This window comes from Macaca mulatta, chromosome 11, assembly GCF_049350105.2.
Source record: "Macaca mulatta isolate MMU2019108-1 chromosome 11, T2T-MMU8v2.0, whole genome shotgun sequence".
Lineage (NCBI taxonomy): Eukaryota > Metazoa > Chordata > Mammalia > Primates > Cercopithecidae > Macaca > Macaca mulatta.
The window spans coordinates 75,420,380-75,445,466 of record NC_133416.1 but is presented as its reverse complement, the minus strand read 5'-3'; the positions used below and the strand labels follow the sequence as shown (position 1 = coordinate 75,445,466).

At 36.9% G+C, this 25,087-nt stretch overlaps 1 protein-coding gene across 12 annotated transcripts in view; it reads left to right on the top strand.

Moving 5' to 3' along the window:
• MDM1 (Mdm1 nuclear protein) overlaps positions 1 to 25,087 on the top strand; it is a 38,624-nt gene that overhangs the window by 6,814 nt on the left and 6,723 nt on the right. For 2 of the 12 annotated variants that reach the window (XM_015152230.3, XM_015152227.3), the window contains exons 4-13: positions 308 to 442; positions 2,643 to 2,810; positions 4,247 to 4,350; positions 4,429 to 4,528; positions 9,594 to 9,623; positions 9,954 to 10,129; positions 10,950 to 11,282; positions 12,168 to 12,280; positions 12,375 to 12,484; positions 23,199 to 23,451. In XM_015152230.3, the coding sequence (XP_015007716.3) occupies positions 308 to 442; positions 2,643 to 2,810; positions 4,247 to 4,350; positions 4,429 to 4,528; positions 9,594 to 9,623; positions 9,954 to 10,129; positions 10,950 to 11,282; positions 12,168 to 12,280; positions 12,375 to 12,484; positions 23,199 to 23,451 (1,522 nt within the window). Of the gene's footprint in view, positions 1 to 307; positions 443 to 635; positions 1,876 to 2,642; positions 2,811 to 4,246; positions 4,351 to 4,428; positions 4,529 to 9,593; positions 9,624 to 9,953; positions 10,130 to 10,949; positions 11,283 to 12,167; positions 12,281 to 12,374; positions 12,485 to 23,198; positions 23,452 to 25,087 lie in introns of those variants that run through there. The other 10 variants (XM_077954694.1, XM_002798670.4, XM_077954692.1 and 7 more) reach the window with 7 other exon arrangements.

Here is a 25,087-nt window from a genome sequence, read left to right as displayed (position 1 = left end):
CTTTTTGGTAATAGATTTAATTATGAATGATTAGTAGGAAAGGACTGAGAGTATTATATTTTTCCTGGGATGCCTAATAGTCCTTTGATAGAAAGGAATTTTAAATGGTTTGACACTTGAAAAAAGATACTATTTATAAGTTAAAGTTTGCTGTACCACAATGCGCATGTAGTTTACAATTTTGTACTGTAGACTGAACATTTTGTTAAGAGCATAGATTTTTGTGTTATGCATTTTTTTACCACAATTTTAAAAAAGTTTGAATAGAAATTTTTAATGTCTTTGAGTGGATTTTTGTTTTGAACAGTTGGATAGACTTCTGCGTAAGAAAGCTGGATTGACTGTTGTTCCTTCATGTAATGCCTTGAGAAATTCTGAATATCAAAGGCAGTTTGTTTGGAAGACTTCTAAAGAAACTGCTCCAGCTTTTGCAGCCAATCAGGTAGTTTAATGGATGTAATACATTTCTGAGTACCATTATCTTATCTAGTAATGTAGATTTACATAGAATTAAGAGTTGCAAGAAATTAGGTACTTAAGTAGCCTGGAGGTAGGTTCTAGAAAACCAAAGTGAGAATTTTGCTAAAATCGTCCTGTTACTTATGATTTATGGTAGTAATATTATACTGTCCTAGGCTACTGATGATCATTGTTGCCAGATGCAGCACATATACTAAATATGAGACAGGGTAATGAAAACTTGGGGAACTGGTAAGTTTTTGCATGCTATAAGATTTTTTTACTTAATAAAAAATTATTAAATTGATTTTATTCTAAAATGTGTTTTGTTGACTAATATATTGCATGTTTTGTGTATTCTAAGAAAAGCATAACTGCTTTGAATATTTATTTTAATAAATACAAAATATGTTGACAATAACACAAGATACGTAATTTTGTCCTTATATCAGACAAATAGTAATAGGCATTGTCGGTATAACTATATTTGTAAAATTCAGAAGCTGTAATGATGTGGTTTTGGATTTCATTATAGTCCTGCACAGTTTTAGTGTTGAGATACCATTACTAATAAATAGTCTGTTGTTTTACTACCTTCATCCCTTAGGCAGTTCTTAGGCTTTAAACTCTCATTTATGTTCTTAACAGTACTTCTAGGCAGTGACAGGAAATACCTCCACTTGTAATATCCCCAGAGACGTATAATGGCTTAGTCTGTTTTTTCTTCTGGTCTTTGTGTTTTTCTTTATAAATATACACACTTTCACACACCCTTACATTCATTTTCTCCTGTACGTCAGCATTCACTTATGTATTGTGTATAGCCCTAAGAACTGATGGGATAATTAGATTCAGCAAGACAATAACATCTAGTCATCTTACATTAAGATGAAAAAAATACCAGTGATCCTATAAATCATGGCAGCTTTGGGCTTATTCAATTTTTAAAATACCTTTGAAATTTATATAACATTTTAAGAAGCTATGAAGTAACAAAATGATAAGTACCCGTTATTAACCTAGTGAATAGGATCAGTACTTCTTTTGCTTACCTACAGGGTTTTTTGGAGATTAAGTGTATCTAAAACATTATTTACAACATAAAAATTGTAATTATTCAGTTTTTTATAGAGTGTTTGACCTTGAAGATAGAGCTGATTCAAATGAAATCATATCGTCAACAAATAGGGCTTTTACATGTCAGTGAAAGCGTTGTGTAGAAATGTTACTTTTATGAGAGAAATCACTAGCGATATATTCATTGGTAGTTTTATTGCTTTCTTTAATGTGTTTCACAAGCTTTTTTTTTTTTTAGAAGGAATTGGTCATTGTTCAAAGCATGTTGAATTTAGAGTCTATGGATTGAAGAGCTTTGAGACAGCTTTCAATGCTTGTTGATAGGAAACCTCTAAAAAGGTTGTTCATTTCTATTTTGTCAGACACCTGCTTTCTGAAAGGATGTCTTATATTAATATGTAAAGGAGTCAGAACAGTTTTTGGCAGGAGAGTCCTTGAGGTTATACTGTACTAAAATAGATAAACTGTTTAGATCTGATCTGTATGAAGATACCCTATTCAGCATTACAAAGCAGTAATATAACTTGTTTGAGTTCCCTGTCTTTTCCATTTGCTTTCCTTGTAATCAGTAGTAATATGCTGTGAAATAGAAACCATACTGTGAAATAGGATAAAAGGAAACATTTAACAATACAAGTGTAGTAATTGCTCAGAACATCTTCTTTGCCTTAATAAAATGTGCTGAAAATAAGCCAAGGGAAGAAAAGCTAAACAAATTCAACATATTGGGTGTTCGAAAATGTCAAGAACTTTCTATTAAGGCAGGAATAAAAAAAATCATGTCAGGGAGGAAGAAAAAAACCTGTAGAACTGACAACAGAGTTGCCTTAAAGCTACTGTCTGTGTCATATGAAAATATGCCAATATTTATTTTGGTTATAAGCTATATTTTGATTATAAAACTATTATTCAAAACATGGTAATGAGTATATAAAGTTGACCTTTGGATGTTAATAATATATGTGAAATGAAATTAAAATCATATATAACTTTGCTATTTTTTTTGTCCTGTAATTCAACTTTATGTATGTTTTGTTAAGTAATTGAAGACCGAAGTTCTGCATATTTAATGAACAAAACTAAACTAAGATAATTTTTGTTTTAAGGTTTTCCACAATAAAAGCCAGTTTACTCCACCATTCAAAGGTAACTCAGTCATCCATGAAACTGAATACAAAAGAAATTTCAAGGGTTTATCTCCAGTGAAAGAACCAAAATTAAGAAATGATTTGAGAGAAAACAGAAATCTTGAAACAGTATCTCCTGAAAAGAAGGTATTCATCAACTTTTAACCTTACCAAACAAAATCTCCATTATTTTAGATTCTCCACATTTTCTTTTGCTTACTACCACCTGGGAGTTTTTAGTTTTCACTAGTTCATTAATTCATTTGTTCATCAAATGTTCATTGAGCCAGCTACTAGGAGCAGACGTGGGTTGGTACTGAGAATACAAGGCTGACAAATAGCCCCAAGCAGCTCTTGGGCTAGTGGGGAGACAGACATAAATAAAAATGATACAGCATGTTGAGTACTTAACAGTGTAGGAGGTAAGTCTAATACGGTTAATATCAAAGTCTAGTAAGTTTAATATCAAATGACTGGATTTATAGTAACTTCCTGGGGTAACAGTAGTGCTAGAAATACTTGTTTTAAGTTATGGGAATTAAACACATACATACTCACATGTATTTTATTTTTATTTATTTTTTCAAGACGGAGTCTTGCTCTGTCACCCAGGCTGGAATGCGGTGGCATGATCTTGGCCCACTGCAACCTCTGCCTCTCAGGTTCAAGCAATTCTCCTGCCTCAGCCTCCTGAGTACCTGGGACTACAGGTGCATGCCACCATGCCTGGCTAATTTTTGTATTTTTAGTAGAATTGGGGTTTCACTATGTTGGCCAGGCTGGTCTCGAACTGCTAGCCTCAGGTGATCCGCCCACCTTGGCCTCCCAAAGTGCTGGGATTACAGGCGTGAGCTGCCACACCTGGCCATCACAAGTAGTTTAAACCAAAGTGTTAGCATGCCAGATTATGGCCAGTATAATTCATATGATCTACCTCAGAATATACAAACAACAGCTTCTGTGTGATATTACAGCCATTTAAGCTGCAGAATCAGGCTAACATGATTATAAATTACAGGTAATTGGGGTATAAATACTATTTTTTAATCTCCTGGAATGTTGATACCTGATATTTTATGGGTCCTAAAAATAGTATAAAGTTATAAGTAAATATGACTAAAAGTAAAATGATTTATATACACACATATATTAGACCTATGATATTATCGGAGAAAAAAACAGAATTGTTATTCAGTAAAGCGATTTGGTAACTAATTCATCAGGATCCTATGTTTAATTACTGTAATGCAATTGTAAATTTAGAATATCAAGTTCAGTGTATGGTAACATTATTTAGATATGTATTTGTTAACTTAAAAATTTTCTTCCTTAGCCAAAGATCTAAAATCTTTATTGTTAGAAAATGAAGCTATATCCTCAGCTAAACTTCAAAAATAACTAACCAAATATAATAAAAATTTCAAAACTTGTTTGTTGATTTCTTATTTTTGTTTTCTTCAGTATCTAAAGCTTCTAAAAATAGAAATGTCATTAAATATTCAAGTCTAACTTTATAACATCCATGTTTTCACTTTAATGTGTAACATTTTAAGCATAAAAAGCTTAAATTATTTCCATTTCAGAGTAATGAAATAGACGATCCTTTAAAATTGGAAGCAGAGATGGAATTAAAAGACTTACACCAGCCTAAAAAGAAGCTTACTCCTTGGAAACATCAAAGACTTGGGTATGTATTTTAATAGGAAAATATAGTATTTCAGTGATCAACATAGTGAAATATTTACTTTCATTTCATTCCTATTAGGAAGGTGAATTCCGAATATAGAGCAAAATTTCTGAGCCCAGCTCAGTATTTATATAAAGCTGGGGCTTGGACACGTGTGAAGGGAAACATGCCAAATCAGGTGAGTGTACGTGAGCTCAATAAGCCCACATGTTCTTTCAGCCTCTATTAACACTTTAATTTCACAATGAGTTCCATTTGGTAATAGAGACCACAATTTAAAGAAGTATGATATAATAATAGCACTAATAGTATCAGGAACTTATGTATTAGGATGTAAATTATCAGTGTGTTTTTTTTTTAATGCCACTGGCTCTTCAGCAATTACTATTCATTGAGGTCTTTTAAGTTAACACTTTTTACCATCAAACATTTGATTGTGTTAATAGATTGAATTTATAGAATTGTATCATTATAGATTCGATTATTTCATAACTTTCAGACCTCCACTCTCTCAACTGAAGATTAAATAATTTGTCTGATAGTGATGCCCATTGTCAGTGTGTACTCTTACAGTTTGTAGGCAAAAGAAAGATACAGCTTATGTGGTTAGTGGTGTGAGCTACAGGTTGGGGTACTCTAATGTGGGAGAAACTGGGGATCTGAAGATAGGTTTGAGGGGAAGGGTAATTCTAGAGTTGAGAAGTGCTACTTTAGTACTAGCTTCTTATACTCAAAGGATAGAGAATGGAACATTTTTATTATTGTATTAGCATCTTTCAAATCGTATCTTGACTTTTTTTTAACTTTTCTGAGAGAACAAGCTACATTAAAATGTTTCTGTTTAGATTAGACATTAGTAAACATCCCACTTCCCCCTGTCATTGTAAACAGAAGGATAATTTGGATGGGGAATGGGTCTTTTATTTAGCTCATTACTTAAAACCATGGCCCACAATTATGTGTAATCAGCCTCTGGGGGAAAGGGCTGGTGCTCGGTGCTCGGTGCTCGGTGCTCAGTGCTCTGAGCTGCTGGTTCTTTGAACTGCAACTCCCAGACACATGTCCTAGTGACTGTCATGCTGTCTGCATATTGTTTCAGGAGGTCACTTGATTCCTTCCACCGTGGCCACTCTTTTGCTTTCTACTTCTCTATTTGAGCATATCTTGAAGACAGCACAGGCAAGTAAAAGACAAAGCTCAAAGCTGTCCCAGATATTATCTGGGGCAATGTTCATATAGTCCCCTTAGTGAAATCAAGTTAAAACTAGGAGCGTCGAAAGCACCCATGATGGAAGAAAGGCAGTGAGTCAGCTAAACTCTTGAGCAGTTTGTGACCATCCCAAGTCTTGGCAAAGATCTCCCTGACTGAGGAATCTGATAGTGGGAGTGAGGAAAAGCAGGACAGAGGCAGAACAGTGTGTGGCCAGTAAATCGGTGTCAGCTGCTGGCCTGTTGTGTTTAGGCATGACACTAGGTTGAGGTTATGAGAAACTCTTTGTTTTGGAAGACTGTGTTTTCTCTGAGATTTCTACACTCGATCTTGGCCAAAAGACCAAGAAGCAATTTCTTTAAGATGAGTTTAGGCGTCAGAACTAAACATCTAATTGAGAAGATTTGTTAAAACTGAAGTAATAGTAAGATGAGATTCCTTATCCTGCCTTGATGGACAAGAACATTGTTGTTGTCAATAGACTTTTCAAGGTTTCCTATTATGATATCTTGGTAATGTTGCTTTTTTTGCTTATTAAAGACTATATTGGTGGTTGTAAATATTTAAATTAGTGGTATAGTTTGCCTTAATTTCTTTGAGAAAAATAATTCAGAAAGTAAATTGAAGTTAGAAAAGAATAAGAATTTTTAGCTAAGAAGTCAGTGATCATTGATGATAACAGTTTTAGTTGACCAGGTTATAGGCATTTAATATGGGCCATGTTTTACTTAGATCTCTTGGAAGTCATTTACTATAGGCAGCTGATTATGAGGTTCCTAAATATAAGGTACAGTACTCCTTCATTTTCCCACTCCTAACATTCCAACACTTACGACTAACAAAGTCATAAGTGACTTCGTTGTTGGAATATTAACTCACTTTTTGAGTCACATTAGTTTTTGAGTCCATATATCATCTTCATTTCTTTCTATGTTTGAGATGTACTTTTTGAATATGTTAATAGTCTATAGTCACTGGAAATTCTATGCTAAGTCCCAGTTACCTCTCATAGAGCATTAGGGTGGTTGGTTTTATTTGCCCAGTGGTTGTGTATTGGTCATCTCCATTACAATAACCACTTGACTATTGCTTTTTAAAATGCTCACTTAAGGGATTGTTTCTTAATAGTCAGCAATTACAATTTTTTAGGTTCTATCCTCAGAATACTTAATCTATGTTAAATTTCTTTTTTTCTTAATTGTTAGGTAATCTTTTCATCATCGATTGGTTGAGGTGGTTTTATTCTAATGTGTCTTCCACAAATAGGACTGTGTTTCAAGATAAAGTCCTGCATTTGAGAGCTGTCCTATAAGTTGATAGACATTGTAAAGACTAGGTATAAAGTGACCCCTCATTTTGGGGGGATGATTTTTGAGTAAAAAGAGTTTTTATCCCCAGTTTCTTGAGTTTGAATTTTCTGCATATGTTTTAAATAATTTAATTGAACTCTTAATTTGCACAAAGAAATTCAGAAAAGAAAACATTTGGCCGGGCACGGTGGCTCAAGCCTGTAATCCCAGCACTTTGGGAGGCCGAGACCGGCGGATCACGAGGTCAGGAGATCGAGACCATCCTGGCTAACCCAGTGAAACCCCGTCTCTACTAAAAAAAAAAATACAAAAAACTAGCCGGGCGAGGCGGCGGGCGCCTGTAGTCCCAGCTACTCGGGAGGCTGAGGCAGGAGAATGGCGTGAACCCGGGAGGCGGAGCTTGCAGTGAGTTGAGATCCGGCCACTGCACTCCAGCCTGGGCGACAGACCGAGACTCCGTCTCAAAAAAAAAAAGAAAAAGAAAAGAAAACATTTTTACTTATAATTATATCATATCATATAATATGATGGCATTACTTGACCCAGAAAGGTGCGTGTATGTTGTTTTGAGATGGGAATGGTTTATTTCTGTCCTTTTTAGTGGCTCTAGTTGTTGGCTGTAGGGATTGTTCTATTTAACATTGAGTTCATGCCATTCATTTTTTTCCTCTTCTTTTTAGTAGAACATACTACCTTGGAAAATGTCAGCCTTCTAATTTTTCATCTTAGTTTAGGGTTATAGATATTTAAAATCATATATTTGTAAAATATAATAGCACTAAGATTATTAATAAAGATTATTGATATAGTAAATTTAAAGCATTTAGTTTTAAATGTCAGTAACAAATAGAACTGAATAAATCAAAGTTCTACAGAATTTTTATGAAGTATCCTCTCCCCCTCCTTTCTAAATAAAGTTGATGTCAAATAAAACTGGATGACTGTGTACATGGAGAGTATTCATCCATTCTTTCATTCATCATGCATGGATAGGAGCAGCTTCCTCTGCTGCCCCCTCCACCTACACAGTCCCGCCACTCTACCCAACACAGTGCAGGACCAATTGGTCCCCCTTTTGAAGCACTCCTTCAATTTACATTTCATTTGTTTATTATGGCATAGACCCCCATCAATATTATGATAATTTATGTACAGGTTGACCTCCTGTCTCAGACTGTGAGCTCACTGAGGGCAGGGAGTTTCTTGCTTATCTTTGGCTGCCATGGTTAGCTCAGGCATACCACTTAGTCTGCACTCAGGACAGGTTGTGGACTCAGTGCTTAAGTGCTACATTTTACCTCACCTCAAGAAGTTCATAGGTTGATGGACGAGGAGGACATGTGCAATTAATTCCAGTAAAATTGAATATGTATTAATGGGAATGTGCACAAAGAATTCTGAGAACACAGAGGAGGAAGTGATGCTAAAGCATGTAGGTGATGGAGTGGCTATGAAACATTTGAAACATGGGGGCACTTATTGGCAATAAAATCTGGAGTATATGGAGGCACTTTATAACAAGGTTCCTGTGCATTCAGAATACCCTGGTTAGAAGTTCAGTAGAGTTAATTCATGTACCTCACTTCTACCTGTTAAATGCAAAAACCACTGCTAGAAATTTTCTTTAACGTTATAGGAGTTGATAGAAATGATAGATGAACAAAGGTTTTTTTTGTTGTTGTTGCTGGCAGTGAAGAAAATATTTCAAATTATCCTTTAGGATTTTTTTTTTCAGGTATGGTTCACTAGAGTAGGACTCTGTTGGCATTATATGGTTTCTTATGCCATGTAGGTGCTGTCTTTTGCTTTTGCCAATTCCCTAGAGTTGTAACACTTTCATCTCTGCATTCAAAATCGTACCTTGTTAAGGAGCTGAGAATATGTTTCTACAATTACGTTTACGTTGCTGTTTCATTGTTTGCTTTTTTTTGCCCTGAAAGAAAAGCAGTTCTAGAATAAAGATTTTCTGTCTTGATAAAAAAAAAAAATTAGTGTTTTTCGAGAATAAATAAAGCTATTGAACAGAATTTTAAGGGTAAAACTTCAACTTAATTTTTTTTACATTGTGGAATTGTACTTGCAGAAGCCAGCAGGTGGCAGTATGATGTATAAAGTGAAAGGTTTCAAATGGGTATAAAGGCTCCTTTTCATCAGAAAATGTTACTTGCATATTAAAGAATTCATATCACTTTATTATTCATCAGAACTTTTTTTATACTGTCACTTTGTTGAACATATTTCTATTATGATTTTATGGGCTATTATTTTAAATTCTATATTTAGTACTTTTTTTTTTTAAGTAGAGATTTTGCTGATTCCAAGGGAACATTGAGGAGTTTGGAGAGGGAAGCCTCATAACCTCATAACTCTCCCAGTGAGGGCTTCTGTAGCAGTAGTAGCTGTATGCAAAGCCATGAAATAAAGCTGGGTTAGGGATTTCTGGCGTGTAAGCACCCTTCCAGAGGTGGGGAAATAGGAATAATAATTAGATTGCCTAATTTATCTGTCATCAGCAGCATCCTAGCCATGCAAGAATGTGGCTCGTTTTCAAGATAATAATAAGCTATCTTGGTTACTGAACTAATTACTTAATATACTAAGAAATATTGATTGACAAGTTTGGTAGATATCTAGAAGGGAGAATAATGTGTTTCATTGGTTCCATTAATACTCAGTTATGGCATTAACCTATCATTAAGTGTGTTTCTGTATTCCTTCTCTAGGGTTCTCTAAATGCCATGTGGTATGCCGAGGTTGGTTGCTTTTGAGTTTTTAAAAACTATAATGCATAGATTACTTGTGTAATTTCAGTTGGAATAAAAAGTAGATGTCAATATTTTTCTTAGCTGCTGTAAATTTCTCCCTGCCTGCTGGTCTGAAATAAAACAGCTGCATCGTGCTTTAGCTTGATTGTTTTCGTTTTTGCTTAAATGCACAAAGTCTGATGACTGTATGTGGCTAATTTTGCCTTCCTTTGTCCTTGGTCCCTGGCTGTATTTGTTCAATGTCTTTGATATGCTACTTGGTGCTATTTGTAAAGAAGCATTTACAATAGTATATGATGTCTGAACTCTCCTGTATAGGTTAAAGAACTCCGAGAAAAGGCTGAGTTTTATAGGAAGCGAGTTCAGGGGACACATTTTTCTCGGGACCACCTGAATCAGATTCTGTCTGATAGCAACTGCTGTTGGGATGTCTCCTCAACTACAAGCTCAGAAGGAACCATTAGTAGCAACATCAGAGCATTAGATCTTGCTGGGTAAGATATTCTTTGTGGATGGCAAAAAAAGTTTGTTGACAATTATATAGATCATAGAATGTCATAGGAAAATGACCTGACTACTCAAAATTTGTCTCCAGTCAAATGGAAATGTGGCAGCCATTTATTTCATTTTTATTCTCTGTGAAAAATAAAGCAATATAGATTGCTTTATTTGTGTATAAATACCACATAATGTAAATCTGGAAGGCTAGATTTTTATAATATTTTTTTTGACAATTAATAGCAGAGTAGGGATGATTATATGGTAGATGTAAAAAGACCTTTAGAAGGTGAAAAGAAAGTCAACAACAATAAAAACGTAGAGACTGTAAGCTATTAATGCATACCTATTATCATTCATTGATGGATTTTTGTGGCTGATTCAGAACTTGACTGCTGATTTTATGGAAGAGCGCTTTGCTGTTTTGGGTTTAAATGAACATGATGTAACTATTTGTAAGCGAAAGTAATTGAAGAACTTAGACCATGGGATCCTAGTTTATGTGTGTAAATGCCAGTTTAGGGCTAGGTATGACTTGTGTCAGCAGATTAGATGTACACAAGCATATGTGAAGGTAGGAGTAAAAGAAGATAAATGCATTTTGGAATATTTTAATAGAAACTCCAGATTATAACTTTGATTTATTTTACTATAAAACAAATTAGATTTCCTTCTTCAATACCTGAGCAAGGCAATATCTATGGAAAACGTGTAGTTGTGAACAGAAGAAGGAAACGATGGACTCATTAAAATTGGTGTAGATTAGGAAAGTGCAGACTATTCACATTTAAAATAAAACTGATTTTGTTAACACAGAGATACTACAAGCCATAAGACTTTGCAGAAATGTCCTTCTACAGAACCAGAAGAAAAAAGAAAGATCGTGGAAGAACAGCCCCAGAAAAATACCACGGAGAAATTGGGCGTGTCACCTCCCACTCTACCTGTTAGAAGGCGGCTGGCTTGGGATACAGAGAACACTAGTGAAGACATACAGAAACAGCCCAGGGAGAAAGAGGAGGAGGAGGAGGAGGAGGAGGATGACAATGAGGAGAAAGGGGACAGGAAAACGGGCAAGCAGGCTTTTATGGGAGAGCAAGAGAAGTTGGATGTACATGAGAAATCTAAGGCAGACAAGATGAAAGAAGGGTGAGAGTTTTAAATTACTCAGTATGGAGAAGCATTATTTACATAGTCGATATGTACTTTGTTTTGTCACTAAATATAGTGGTTTACACTTTTGATTTTATGACTAATAAAGTGCAGATTTTATTTCAACGTCACAAAGGCACTGCTATGTGGTGAATAATTTGATTCAGGTATTTAAGTCACTACTGATTGGTAATTGAATACTTGAATTCTGGGCTACTTTGGGAGGAAGTAGTTAGGATTATTTTCATTTATGTCCTATAATTTATGGTGTGCCAGATTTGCAAATGTGTCTGGAAGAATGACTTTAAAGAAAAAAGCTGGTGCTCTTTAATATCAGATGATTCTACCAAAAAAGATAATGTTTTATGATATTTTTAAAAAAGTGATTTCTGAAAATAGCTAATTCCTGTTGTTTTATGTGTAAATTGCTGTGGGGAGTTGCTCTTCTCCACCTATGATAATAGTGCCTTTTGTCTATAATCTAAATCCCTTATTCATTCATGGATGTTATGGAACTTGAGCCTTGATGTAAGGAAGGATTCTCTGCTGTGCTGGTGCTGACTTGCAGTGATTTTCCCCCTTATCCAGTATTCAGTCACTTTTTTCTTTGTGGGTTGTTTTTATTCTATTGATATAGTCCATATAGCTTATAGTATTTTTTCAGTGTTCAGTTTTATTTTTGATCTTGTGCTTAGTTCTATTCATTATTGAAAATTTTAGTGTCTTTTAACTGCATGTGGATTTGGTGGTGATTTTTTCAGAAACAAAATGGCATTCTCTTACAAGTTTTATATTTTATTGCACAATGATGACAAAGTATTTTTTTAATCATATTTTCTGGAGGAAATGCTGTATAGATTCATAGATTGTTTCAATTTATAGGTCGGATTCTTCTTCTGTATCCTCAGAAAAAGGAGGCCGGCTTCCTACTCCCAAGCTGAGAGAACTTGGTGGAATCCAGAGGACTCATCATGATCTCACTACTCCAGCTGTTGGTAATCAGCAAACACCGTGCAGTTCTTATTTAACCTGCTTTTTCTACATGATAATTTAGTGTAATTGAAACTATCATCTTCTTTATTTTTCCAGGTGGTGCTGTTTTAGTGTCTCCATCTAAGATGAAGCCTCCAGCCCCAGAACAGAGGAAAAGAATGACCTCTCAGGATTGTTTAGAAACTTCAAAGAATGATTTTACTAAGGTAAATATATTTTGGGGAAAAAAATTCATCTCATCTGTGACTAATTATTGTAGACATGTAATAAATGAATGATAGGTTAAGAATTTAGAGAATCGTGGCTATCATACGAGGGGATGATACTGTTAACCTGCTTTTAGTAAGGCAAAAGTCTTGACTTTTTTCTGTTAGAAGCATTGCGTTTCTGTTGATACATTTTCAACTTTGTCAGTAGTGACTCAACAGGAAGAGAAAGAAAACAATACTTTTATTGAGCATCTCCTGTGTGGCAGTTGTATTCCAGCTATGTTACAGGCATTGTTTTAGTGCTGGGGATATAGCAGAGAACAAACAGACAAAAATCATGGTCGTCATTGAACTTACGTTCTAGTGGAGGAGAGAGACAAACAAAATAACCAGGTAAAATACACAGTATTTTAGATATTGATTAGTACTAAGGAGAAAAATAAAGCCGCTGAAGTGAACAGGAAGTGGCCAGGGAAGTCCTCAGTGCGAGAGTGGCATGTAAGCAGGATCTGATAAAGGCAAGGGATTGACCTGTATGCAGATCTGAGAAGGTCTAGGTGACAAGAACAGCAAGTGCAGATCCCTCAGGTGAAGGGGGTATCTGCCTGTCTGAGGAACAGCTAGGAGATCACTGTAGCTGGAAGAGAGAGAATGAGAGGGATAGCAGTGTTGATAATGGGTTCAGAGACATAATGGGGTGCTAAATTGTGTAGGGCTTTGTAAATCATAGCAAAGATACTGAATTTTTTTCTGTATGCAGTGGGAAGCTATTGGAAAGGCAGAGGAGTGACATAATTTTACTTAGTTTTTTCCCAAGGTCTTTCTGGCAGCTGTGTTGAGAATAGATAGTAGTAGAGCAAGAGCTGGTGCATAAAAACAGTTGGGAGTCACTTACTCTATCCAGGCAAGAGGTGATGGTTGGTTGGACCTTGGTGGTGGCAGTCAAGGTCATATGATAAAGTTCAATTCTGGATATACATGGAAGGTACAGCCAACAAGATTTGCTGATGGGTAAGATCTGGGGTGGGAGAAAGAGAAAAATCAAGGGTGACTCAAGATTTTTGGCCTTAGCAATAAGAATGGAGTTACCATTTAACTGAGTTGGGGAAGATCAAGAATTCCATTCTGGACACACTAAATTTGAGAAGCTTATTTAGACGTACAAGTAGACATGTTGAATAGGGAACTGACTATATAGGTTTGGAGTGTAGAGGAGAAGTTGGGCTATCGGTACAGATTTGAGGCTCTTTACAGCTTAGGTGAGTCAGGTATTTAAAGTATTGAGACTGGAGGAAATCATCAAGGGGGTGGGTGTAGACAGAGAAGAATAGTTGCAGACAGGTCTAAGCCCCAGTTTTTTGATATTGGGAAGTTGAGGACTAGTCAGCAAAGGAGACTGAAGGAGAGCAGCCAGTGAGGTGGTGACAAACAGGAGACTGGTATCCTGGGGGTGTCAAGGGGAGGGAGAGTCAATGCTACAGATAGGTCAGTAAGATAGGACAGTTGCTTATTGGATTTAGCAACACGGAGGTCATTGGTGACCTTGAAAAAGGGCAGTTTTGGTGGAAGGGAGGAACAAAAGCCTAAGTGCAAGTGAATTCAAGAGGAAAAAGAGGAGAAGAATTGGAGAAAGCTGCCACAGATAATTCTTTGAAGTGTTTCTTTTCCAAGAGGGGAAGCAGAGTAATGCAGGAGTAGTTGGGAGAAGTGAGATCAAGATGGAAGACATAACAGCATGTTTGTATGTGAACAAGAATAATTTTGGAGAGAGAAAAGTTGATGATGCAGGAGTGAGGGGAAAGTTGTTGGAAAGATGCTCTTGAGTAGGAGACAGGGCTTAGGATCTGGCGGAGATATGGAAGGGTTGGCTTTAGACACTGACTGTTTATTTTTACAAGAGGGAAAGCTGAACTCATGGGCACTGCTGATGAATGTAGGAAGATGCGATGGCAGCTTTTGTAAAACCTCTTCTTATTGCTTCTTGGTGACGTGTGAAGAAAAATCCTTGCTGAGAATAAGGCTGGGGAAGATGTTGGAGATTTGAGGAAAGTGAAGGCATGGAGTAGTCTTCTCAGAGAGTGGGAGAGTGAGTGGGCCAGGGGAATATGGGATATTTTAGGCCAGTGTTAAGGGGCCATTTTAGGTTGGTGGTCACAAAGTTGGCGGAAGACCAGTCAGGAAGGGTTGTGTGCCTTTCTCCAGCAATGTTTGGCTGCAGAGGTGTAGCATAGTTTTATCAAATAGAGAGTTGGATTTACCTAGGGTTTTGAACTTGATAGAGTCAGAGTGTTGCATTTACCTAGGGTTTTCAACTTGTCATGAGATTAAGACAAAGTGAGAAAAAGGGGAATGGAGTTAAGGTATATATGAAGAAGGGATTATAATGAGTTGGTGAGAGAAGGACACTGGGACTTGAGAACAGTGCAGAGGTGATAGGATCGGTGGATGGATGGTCTAGGTAAAATAAAAGACTTGTTGGAATTGGGGCACCCTTGGGGATTAGTCTTAAAGTTAGGAAATGGTGGTCAGAAATTTAGATTTGTGGAGAGGTTGCATTTACCAGTAATGACAAGGCTTAACATATAATCATAGGTGTAAGTGGTTGGAGTAGAATAGAGAACATTCAGAGAAAAGGTTGAAAATCTATAGGGAATGTTGCTGATGGCTGTTTGTGAATTTGAGTACAAAGTAGGAGTTTTCAGGGTTTGGGAACAGGTGGGAGATGGGATCAGAGTACCCTCTACCTCTTAATCCCCAGTGCTTAGAACAAAGCCCAGCTCATAACATGTAACAGATGGAATGAATGTTATTGGAGTGACAGAATATCTAAACTATTTTCTGTTGCTTATGTATACATTGGTTTATTAAAGGAAATGTGACATTAGGAATACAGTCAGAGGACTCATGAGAATCAGATCTTAGTGGACTGTTATACTCCTCCTGAGAAATCCAGGCTGCCATCTGGAAGGTGTGAGCTTTTAGGCAACTGTATACACACAGCTGGTTCAGCCAAAATGAGTGACTAATCCATATTTGCAATTGGATTTATATGTATTATTTTCACTTACTGTGGAATTAATTTATTGAGTAATCTAAGTAGAATAATATCATTCCTCAGAATGTTAATGCCAATCTCTCTCGCACTGTGCGTACTATACACTTTTAACATTTTAATTACCAACTCCTCTAAAATAAGCAAGTTTCTGGCCTGGCATGGTAGCTCATGCTTGTAATCCCAGCACTTTGGGAGGCCGAGGTGGGCGGATCACATGAAGCCAGGAGTTCAAGACCAGCCTGGCCAACATGGGGAAACCTTGTCCTTACTAAAAATACAAAAATTAGCTGGGTGTGGTGGCAGACGCCTGTAATCCCAGCCACTTGGGAGACTGAGGCACAAGAATCACTTCAACCCAGGAGGTGGAGGTTGGAGCGAGCTGAGATCACACCACTGCACTCCAGACAGAGTGAGACTGTCTCCAAACCAATAAATACATACATATGTACATACGTACACAAGTTTATTATTGACAACTTGATTGGATATCCTTCCATGTGAATTTTCCGTGACCAGCACTACCAGGGACTATACCTGGAGCTAGCTAGATTTGGTTATTTCCCAGTGTCTACCCCTTAGTTACTGGTAGGCAGAGGAGTCACTAAACTTTGATATACACCATCAGTTTTTCCCCTTATATTCTCTTATAGAAGCATTGATAATAAATTACATTATTATGTATAAAATTAAACCTGTAGGTCATTCAATTTCCAATAAATTATCAGTATGTACCAAAACTTTAGGGTAGAATTCTCATATTGGTTTGATCATCAGGAAGCATTTTCAAATCTTAAAATTATATTAAAAACCCAAGTGTGGATTTGCTCACTTCATTCATTTAGCAGATTTACCCATATGCTGTGGCAATGATAATGGATAGAAACAGATGTGGTGCATAATCTTAGGAAGCCTACAGTCTGGTAAGGGAGATACATGTTAATCACACACAAAAAAAGTGAAATTAAAACTAATAAGAGTTTCAGAATAAAAGTATTTAGCGCTATTCTGGAAGGAATTGGCCTAATCATGGAGATGAGAAACCTTCTTGGAAGTCAATGATGCTCCTTTGAAAAAGTCATAACTGAGGTAAGATAAAAGAGAAGAGGAAGCATTAACCAGGAAAAGAGGATGCCAAGATCTTGTGGAGAGAAAGAAGGCAGAGTTTGAGGAAACAAAGACCAATACAGTGTGTGGCAGGGAGTCTGGTGCAACATGAAGCTGGAAAACATAGCACCATAGGGATTTCTGTCATTATCTCAAGAGCAATGGGAAGCCATTGAAATATTTTAAGTATGGGAATTGTGATGGATATATGTTTTCAAAATCTGTCTGGCTGCCATAGGAGGCAAGAGTAGACTGAATGCCCTTAAAAGGCCATTGTAGTAGTCCATGTAGGAGGTGTTGGTAGCTTGGATGAAGGAGGGGAGAAATAGAAGTGGATGAAACTGCACAATTGTGTAAGGGGAACAATATTAAGGCTTGATGCTGGGTTGGATAATGGGGGATGAGAGACAGGGATGCCTGCTAAGTTTCTGGCTTGCCTAACAAGATTGATGGAGGTACCATGCACTGAGCAAGAGAACTGTGGACAAGGAACCTCTTTGGAGGGGAGTTTTATTTTCATTCATTCAATTCAATATTTAATAGGCTCTTCACAAGTGCCAGGCACTGTTCTGGGATCTGAGGATTCATTAATAAGTCAAAATCCCTGCCTTCATGAAGCTTACATTTTCATTGGGAGGAATAGACAATTTTTAAAGAAAATAATTTCACATAGTAGTAAGCACTGTGAATTAAATAAAACTACAGATCTCTAAGGGATGGGTAAGACTGCTTTAGTTTGGGCCATCAGGACAGGCACCTCTAAGGAGATGACATTTTAACTGAGACCTGACTGATGAGGAAGGTGCCCATGCAGATACCTGGGGCAGAGAATATTTTCCAGTTAGAAAGAACAGGGGCCGGGTGCAGTGGCTCACGCCTGTAATCCCAGCACTTTGGGAGGCCAAGGCAGGCGGATCACTTGAGGTCAGGAGTTCGACATCAGCCTGGCCAACACAGTGAAACCCTGTCTCTACTAAAATTACAAATATTAGCTGGACATGGTGGCGTGTGCCTGTAGGCCCAGCTACTTGGGAAGCTGAGGCATGAGAATTACCTGAACCCGGGAGGCCAAGGTTGTAGTGAGCCGAGATCGCGCCACTGCAGTCCAGCCTGGGCGACAGAGTGAGACTCTGTCTCAAAAAAAAGAAAGAAAGAAAGAACAGGAAGTGCAAGTGTTCTTCCCTAGGGCAAGAACCTAGAGAGATTAAGAATGTGGCTGGAGCCTGGAGAGGGAAGGGGAGAGGGCAAGAAATGAGATTAGAAAGGGAGGCCTAGTAAGGATCTTAGTAGTTCTTCTTCTTATTATTTTTTTAAGTTTAATTTTATATTCACTTTTTTTCTTTTTTTTTTTTGGAAACAGGGTCTCGCTCTGTTGACCAAGCTGGAGTATAGTGGCGTGATCTTGGCTCATTGCAACCTCTGCCTTCCAGGCTCAAGCAGTTCTCATGCCTCAGCCTCCCAAGTAGCTGGGACTGCAGGCACCTGCCGCCACATCTGACTAATTTTTGTGTTTTTAGTAGAGATGTGGTTTTGCCATGTTGGCCAGGCTGGTCTTGAACTCCTGGCCTCAAGTGATCCACCTGCCTTGGCCTCCCAGAATGCTGGGATTACAGGTTACAGCCACCACATCTGGCCCATTTTTTGCTTTTGGAGACAAGGTCTTGCTGTGTTGCCCAGGCCAGAGTGCAGTGGTGCGATCATTGCTCATTGTAGCCTCAACTTCCTGGGCTTAGGCAATCCTCGCACCTCAGCCTCCTGAGTAGCTGGGACCACAGATATGTGCCACTATGCCTGGCTAATTTTTGAAAAAAAGTTTTTGTAGACTTGGGGTCTCACTGTGTTGTCACACTGTTCTCAAACTCCCGGGCTCAAGCAGTCCTCCCTTCTTGGCCTCCCAAAGTGGTAGGATTACAGGCTTGAGCCACTGTGCCCAGCCTGAATTTTAGTTTAGATTCAGAGGGTTCATGTGCAGGTTTGTTACATTGATATATTGTATAATGCTGGGGTTTGGGCTGTATTGAACCCATCACCCAAATAGTGAACCTTGTACCCAATAGGTAGGTATTCAGCCCTTGCACCCTTCCCTCTCTTCTCCCTTTTGTAGTTCCTAGTGTCTGTTTCCATCTTTATGTTGTGTGTACCTATTGTTTAGCTCCCACTTACAAATTAGAATGTTTAGTATTTGACTTTATGTTTCTGTGTTAATTCACTTAGAATAATGGCCTCCAGCTGCATCCAGGTTGTTGCAGTGGACATGATTTCATTCTTTTTTATGGCTGCACAGTATTCTATGGTGTGTATATGTACCACATTTTCTTTACCCAATCCACTGTTGATGGGCACCTAGGCTGATTCCATGAGTTTGCTAATGTGAATAGTGCTGGAATAAACCTATAAGTGCAGATCTTTTTCACAGAATGATTTCCTTTGGGTAGATACCCAGTAGTGAGATTGCTGGGTTGAATGGTAGTCCTAGTTTTAGTTGTTTGAGAAATTTTCATATTGCTTTCCACAGGGGTTGCATTTCCTTTTCTCTGCAGCCTTGCCAACATCTGTTGTTTTTTGACTTTTTGATAATAACCATTCTGACTGGTGTGAGGTGATATCTCATTATGGTTTTGATTTACAACTCTCTGGTGATTAGTGATGTTGAGCATTTTTTCATGTTTGTTGGCTGCTTTGTCTTAAGAAGTGTCTGTTCATGTCCTTTGCCCACTTTTTAATGGAGTTGTTTTTTTCTTGTTAAATTCCGTATAGATTCTGGATATTAGTCCTTTGTCAGATATGTAGTTTGCACTTATTTTCTCCTATTCTGTAAGATGTCTGTTTACTCTGTTGATAGTTTCTTTTGCTGTGCAAATGCTCTGTGGTTTAATTAAGTCCCAATTGCCAATTTGTTTTTGTTACATTTGTTTTTGAGTACTTAGTCATAAATTCCTTGCCTTAGCCAATGTCCAGAAGAGATTTTTCTAGGGTTTCTTCTAGGATTTTTGTACTTTGAGGTCTTACATTTAAGTGTTTAATCCATCTTGAGTTAATTTTTATATATGGTGAGAGGTAGGGGTCCAATTTCATTCTTCTACATACAGCCAGCCAGTTTTCCCAGCACCATTTATTGAATAGGGTGTCCTTTTTCCATTGTTCATTTTTTTGGTCATCTTTGTTAAAGATCAGATAGCTGTAGGTGTATAGCTTTATTTCTGAGTTCTCTTTTCTGTTCCATTAGTCTATGTGTCTGTTTGTTTACCAGTACTGTGATGTTTTGGTTACTGTAACCTTATAGTATAGTTTGAAGTCAAGTAATGTAATGCCTCCAGCTTTGGTTTTTGTTTTTTTTTTTTTTTTTTCTCTTAGGATTGCTTTGGGCCCTTTTTTTTGCTTCCATATGAATTTTAGAACTGCTTTCTCTAATTCTGTGAAAAATGACGTTGGTAATTTGATAGGAATTGCATTGAATCTGTAAGTTACTTTGGGATAGTGTGGCAATTTTAACAATATCGATTCTTCCAATCCATGAGCATGGAACGCTTATCCATTTGTTTATGTCATCTATAATTTCATTCTGCAATGTTTTGTAGTTCATGTGGAGATGAACTCAAGGAGATAACCTCCTTGGTTAGCTGTGTTCCTAGGTACTTTATTTTTGGGGGGCCATTGTAGCAGGACTGTATCCTTGATTTTGTTCTCAGCTTGAATTATTGGTGTGTAGAAATGCTACTGATTTTTGCACGTTAATTTTTGTATCCTGCAACTTTACTGAAGTCATTTATCAGGTCTTTTGGAGGGATTGTTAGGGTTTTTTAGGTTTAGAATCATATCGTGAGTGAACAGAGATAATTTGACTTCCTCTTTTTCTATTTAGATGCCTTTTGTTTCTTTTTATTGCCCGATTGCTCTGGGTAGGACTTTCAGTACTATGTTGAGTAGAGGTGGTGAGAGTGGGCATCCTTGTCTTCTTCTTAGGGGGGATGCTTCCAGCTTTTGCCTATTTAGTATGATACTGGCTGTGGGTTTGTCATAGATGGCTCTTATTATTTTGAGAGGTATGTTCCTTCATTGCCTAGTTTGTTGAGGATTTTTATCATGAAGGGATATTGGACTTTGTCAAATGCTTTTTCCACATGTATTGAGATGATCATATGGTTTTTGTTTTTAATTCTGTTTATGTGCTAAAACTATTCCCCAAAATCAAGGAGAAAGGATTTCTCCTTAACACATTCTATGAAACCAGTATCATCTTGATAACAAAATCTGGCAAGGCCACAACAACAACAAAAAAAGAAAACTAGACCAATATTCCTGATGAACGTAGACACAAAAATCCTCAACAAAATCCAATCAAACTGAATCCAGCAGCACATCAAAAAGATAATTCATCACTATCAAGTGGGGTTTATTCTCTTGGATGTTACTCTAATGTCACTGGGAAACCTCTGGAATATCAGAAGCAACAAAGCAAATAGGATATGTTTCACAGGGTAAATCCAATCACTGTGGCTCCTCAGTGGAGAACTGCCGTACACAGGGCTGAGTACCGCCGTGAGACCTATTGGCCTTTTGAGGCTTTAGGCTCAAAAACAGATCACAGAATCAGTTATGTTAAACCTGGGAACCCCATGTCTTTTATTTTACAGGTTTCTTTCAGGTATTTTCAGCAATCGTAAAACCAATTTGACAAAGATCACAAATTTTGTTCATATATATAGAAAAAGGAAAAAAAAAAGAATAATTTCTCTTTGGAATTATTTGTATTGTCCTAAGTGATACTTGTTTGAAAAAGAAAGCAAGTGGAAGATTTGTGGTTTTATCCTAGATATTGATTTGAAATGTTTATTAGTTGAGACCAGCAGCCCCTAGGCCACTTTGAAGCAATAAGCTCTACAATCACAGACAACGATATCTAAGTTTAGAAAGCAATGTTTTGAATGTTACATTGATAGAATCAAAGATAATAAGTGAAGGCAACAATTACAAGAAATAATCAGGAAAGTTTGGAACTGTATTTGATTTTACTGGTTTGCCTTCTTTTGCTTTTAATTTAATTTAATTTTTTTTTTTTTTTTTTTAAATAAATAGAGATGGGGTCTTGCTATGTTAACCAGGCTTGTCTTAAACTCCTGGCCTAAAGTGATCCTCCCATCTCGGCCTCCCAAAGTGCTAGGATTACAGGCATGAACCACTGCATCTGGACTATTTTTATTTTTAGTTTTTGAGACAGTCTCTCTCTGTTTAATACAGTGATGCGATCATGGCTCACTGCAATCTCTGCCTCACCAGCTCAAGCAATTCTTGTGCCTCAGCCACCCAAGTATCTGGGATTACAGGTGTGCACCACCACACCTGGCTAATTTTTGTATTCTTAGTAGAGATGGGTTTCACCCTGTTGGCCAGGCTGATCTTGAACTCCTGGCCTGAAATGATCCTCCCACCTTGGCCTCCCAAATTGCTAGGATTACAGGTGTGAGCCATTGTGTCCAGCTAGCTGCCTTTTTTTTAAAAGTAAAATTGTTAGTGACTTTTAGGACAGTGATACATAGTCATTGTGGAAAACAGCAAATACTGACCAAACTAAAAAAGTAGGTAAGTATCTCAATGTACTGTTCAGGGACATCCACTGTTAAATTTTTGAGGTATTTAGGTATATATGTGTTAGAATATTTGGTTATTTATTTATCATACTGTAGAAAGGTTTTATAATCTATTTTTAGTGCTGTTGTGAACATATTTTCACATCATGAAATATTCATAATCTTATTTTTATGGAGATGTGCAATCTATAGTTACACCATAGTTTTTAAAAACCGGATGCTTATTGTTAAAATCTAATTTTTATTCAGATTTCTATTGTTATTTCTTAATCTGTTTGAAGAAATACTGTAAAGAAATCCATCCATAGCTACATTTTTCTTTATATTATTTTGTGTTTGTGACTACTCCCCAAGTATTATTGTGTAGTCAAAGAGCACAAAATTGTAAGGCTTCTGCTATGTTTTGCCAGTCCCCCCAGAAAGATTGTACTCCCAATAGCAGTCTATGAGATTGCCAATTTCTCTACATCCTTGTCAGCTCTGGTATCATTGTTCTTTTAAAAATTAATTTTTGAAATTTGGTACGTGAAAAATTAATATCTGAATGCTTTCATTTCATAGTTGATATTTAGTAAGGTAGAATACGTTTTGTTTGTGATTTGTGTGTACAGTATATGAATTGCTTATTCATACCCTTTTTCTACTTTTAATTGGGTTTATATTTTTCTTGCTGCTTTTAAAGAAATACTTATGTAGCAATGATAATTCATTGTCAATCATAAAAGTTGTATATTTTTCCAAGTTCTGCGTTTTTCTTTTAATTTATAAAACGTCTACGTATTTTGTTTATATAGCCAAGTCTGTTCGTCTGTATCATATTTTCCCCATATAGAGGTTGCATAAATTCTCTCTTATTTTTCCTTCTGCTTTTTGGTTATATTTTTTTGCATTTAAATGTTTGGCTTATTTATTTACATATCTACACATAGGCATCTTTTTTTTTTTTTTCTTTTTTGTCGTTTAGAAAGAAAGTCGTGCTGTATCCCTACTGACTTCTCCAGCTGCTGGTATAAAAACAGTTGATCCTCTGCCTTTGCGGGAAGATTCCGAAGACAATATCCCCAGATTTACTGAGGCAACTCTTCCAGTTTCAAAAATTCCAGAATACCCAACAAATCCCCCTGGACAGTCGCCTTCTCCACCGCATGTTCCATCCTACTGGCATCCCTCTCGTCGAATTCAGGGCTCTCTTAGAGATCCAGAGTTTCAGCACAATGGTAATTATTTTGGTTTCAATTTTTTGTCTTTTAAAATAAAATGTTATACTGATAGGTACAAAGGCTAAGAATGCATTTATATTAATAAATCAGTTATTTAGTATTTTTGGTTAATGTATTAATAAGATTTCTTTAAATAGGAAAAATCCCTCTTTGGGACCAATTGTGCTGCACCTAAGTTCACTTTTTGCTGTTGTATATGTGTGAGATATCTCTCAAGTTCTTATTCATACACAGAGGGAATCCACTAGATAGATGCCAGTAGCACCTCTTCTCTGGATGTGACAACCAAAAATGTCTCCAGACATTGCCAAATGTTGCCTGGGTGTAGAATTCACGGTCAGAAATGACTTTCCTTCAGTTTTAGTAGGCATTGCTCAGCTCTTTTCTAGCTGTCATCGTTAATGTTAAGAAGTCAGATGCTGCTTTTATTCCAGATTTTCTGTATGTGGTGTTTTCTTTCTGGCAGCTTTTGAGATCTTCTCTTCATATCTAATGTTCTGAAATTTTGTGATGTGCCTCTGAGAGAGTATTTTTTTTTAAATCATTTTTCTGGTACTCCATAGACCTTTCAATCTGGAAAATTCTTACTTCTGGAACATTTTCTTGAATTATTCAGTCAAAAATTTCCTCTCCTGGCCAGACACAGTGGCTAACATTTGTAATCCCAGCGCTTTGGGAAGCCAAGGCAGGCAGATCACTTGAGGCCAGGAATTTAAGACCAGCCTGGGCCACATGATGAAACCCTGTCTCTACTACAAAAAAATTAGCTGGGTGTCATGGTGCATGCCTGTAATTCCAGCTCCTTGGGAGGCTGAGGCATGAGAATTGCTTAAGTCTGGGAAGCAAAAAAAAAAAAAAAAAAAAAAAAATTCTCTCTTTTCTCTGTTTCCTCTTTCTAGGGCTCCTATTCAGATATTGGACATGATTTTATTTTTTATCTTACCTCTCCTATTTTCCATCTCTGTCTTTAAATTTGAAAGGTTACTAATTTTTATCTTCTATCTTTTCTGCTTTAAAAAATTTTTATTTCAATTGCTTTTGGGGTACAGGTAGTTTTGGTTACATGGATGTATTCTGTAGTGGTGAATTCTGGATTTTAATGCAACTGTTACCCAAGCAGTGTACACTGTACCCAATATGTAGACTTTTATCCCTCCCCCCACCCCAAGTCCCCACAGTCTGTTATATCACTTTCTATGTCTTTGTGTCCTTATAGCTTAGCTCCCACTTATAAGTGAGAACATGCAGTATTTAGTTTTTCATTCCTGAGTTACTTCATTTAGAATAATGACCTCCACCTCCATCTTAATTGCTGCAAAAGACATTATTCCATTCCTTTTAATGGTGGATTAGTATTTCATGGTGTTTGTTCCTGTTTCTCTAGTTCCTTGAGGTGTGATACTAGGTTGTCAGTTTGTGCTCTTTCAGACTTTTTAAGGTAGGCATTTAATGCTATAAACTTTCCACTTAGCATTGCTTTTGCTGTATCCCAGAGGTTTTGATAACTTGTGTCACTGTTATTCATTTCAAAGAATTTTTGAATTTCCATCTTGATTTCATTGTTAACCCCCAAATCATTCAAGAGCAGATTATTTAATTTCCATGTATTTGTATAGTTTTGAGGGTTCCTTTT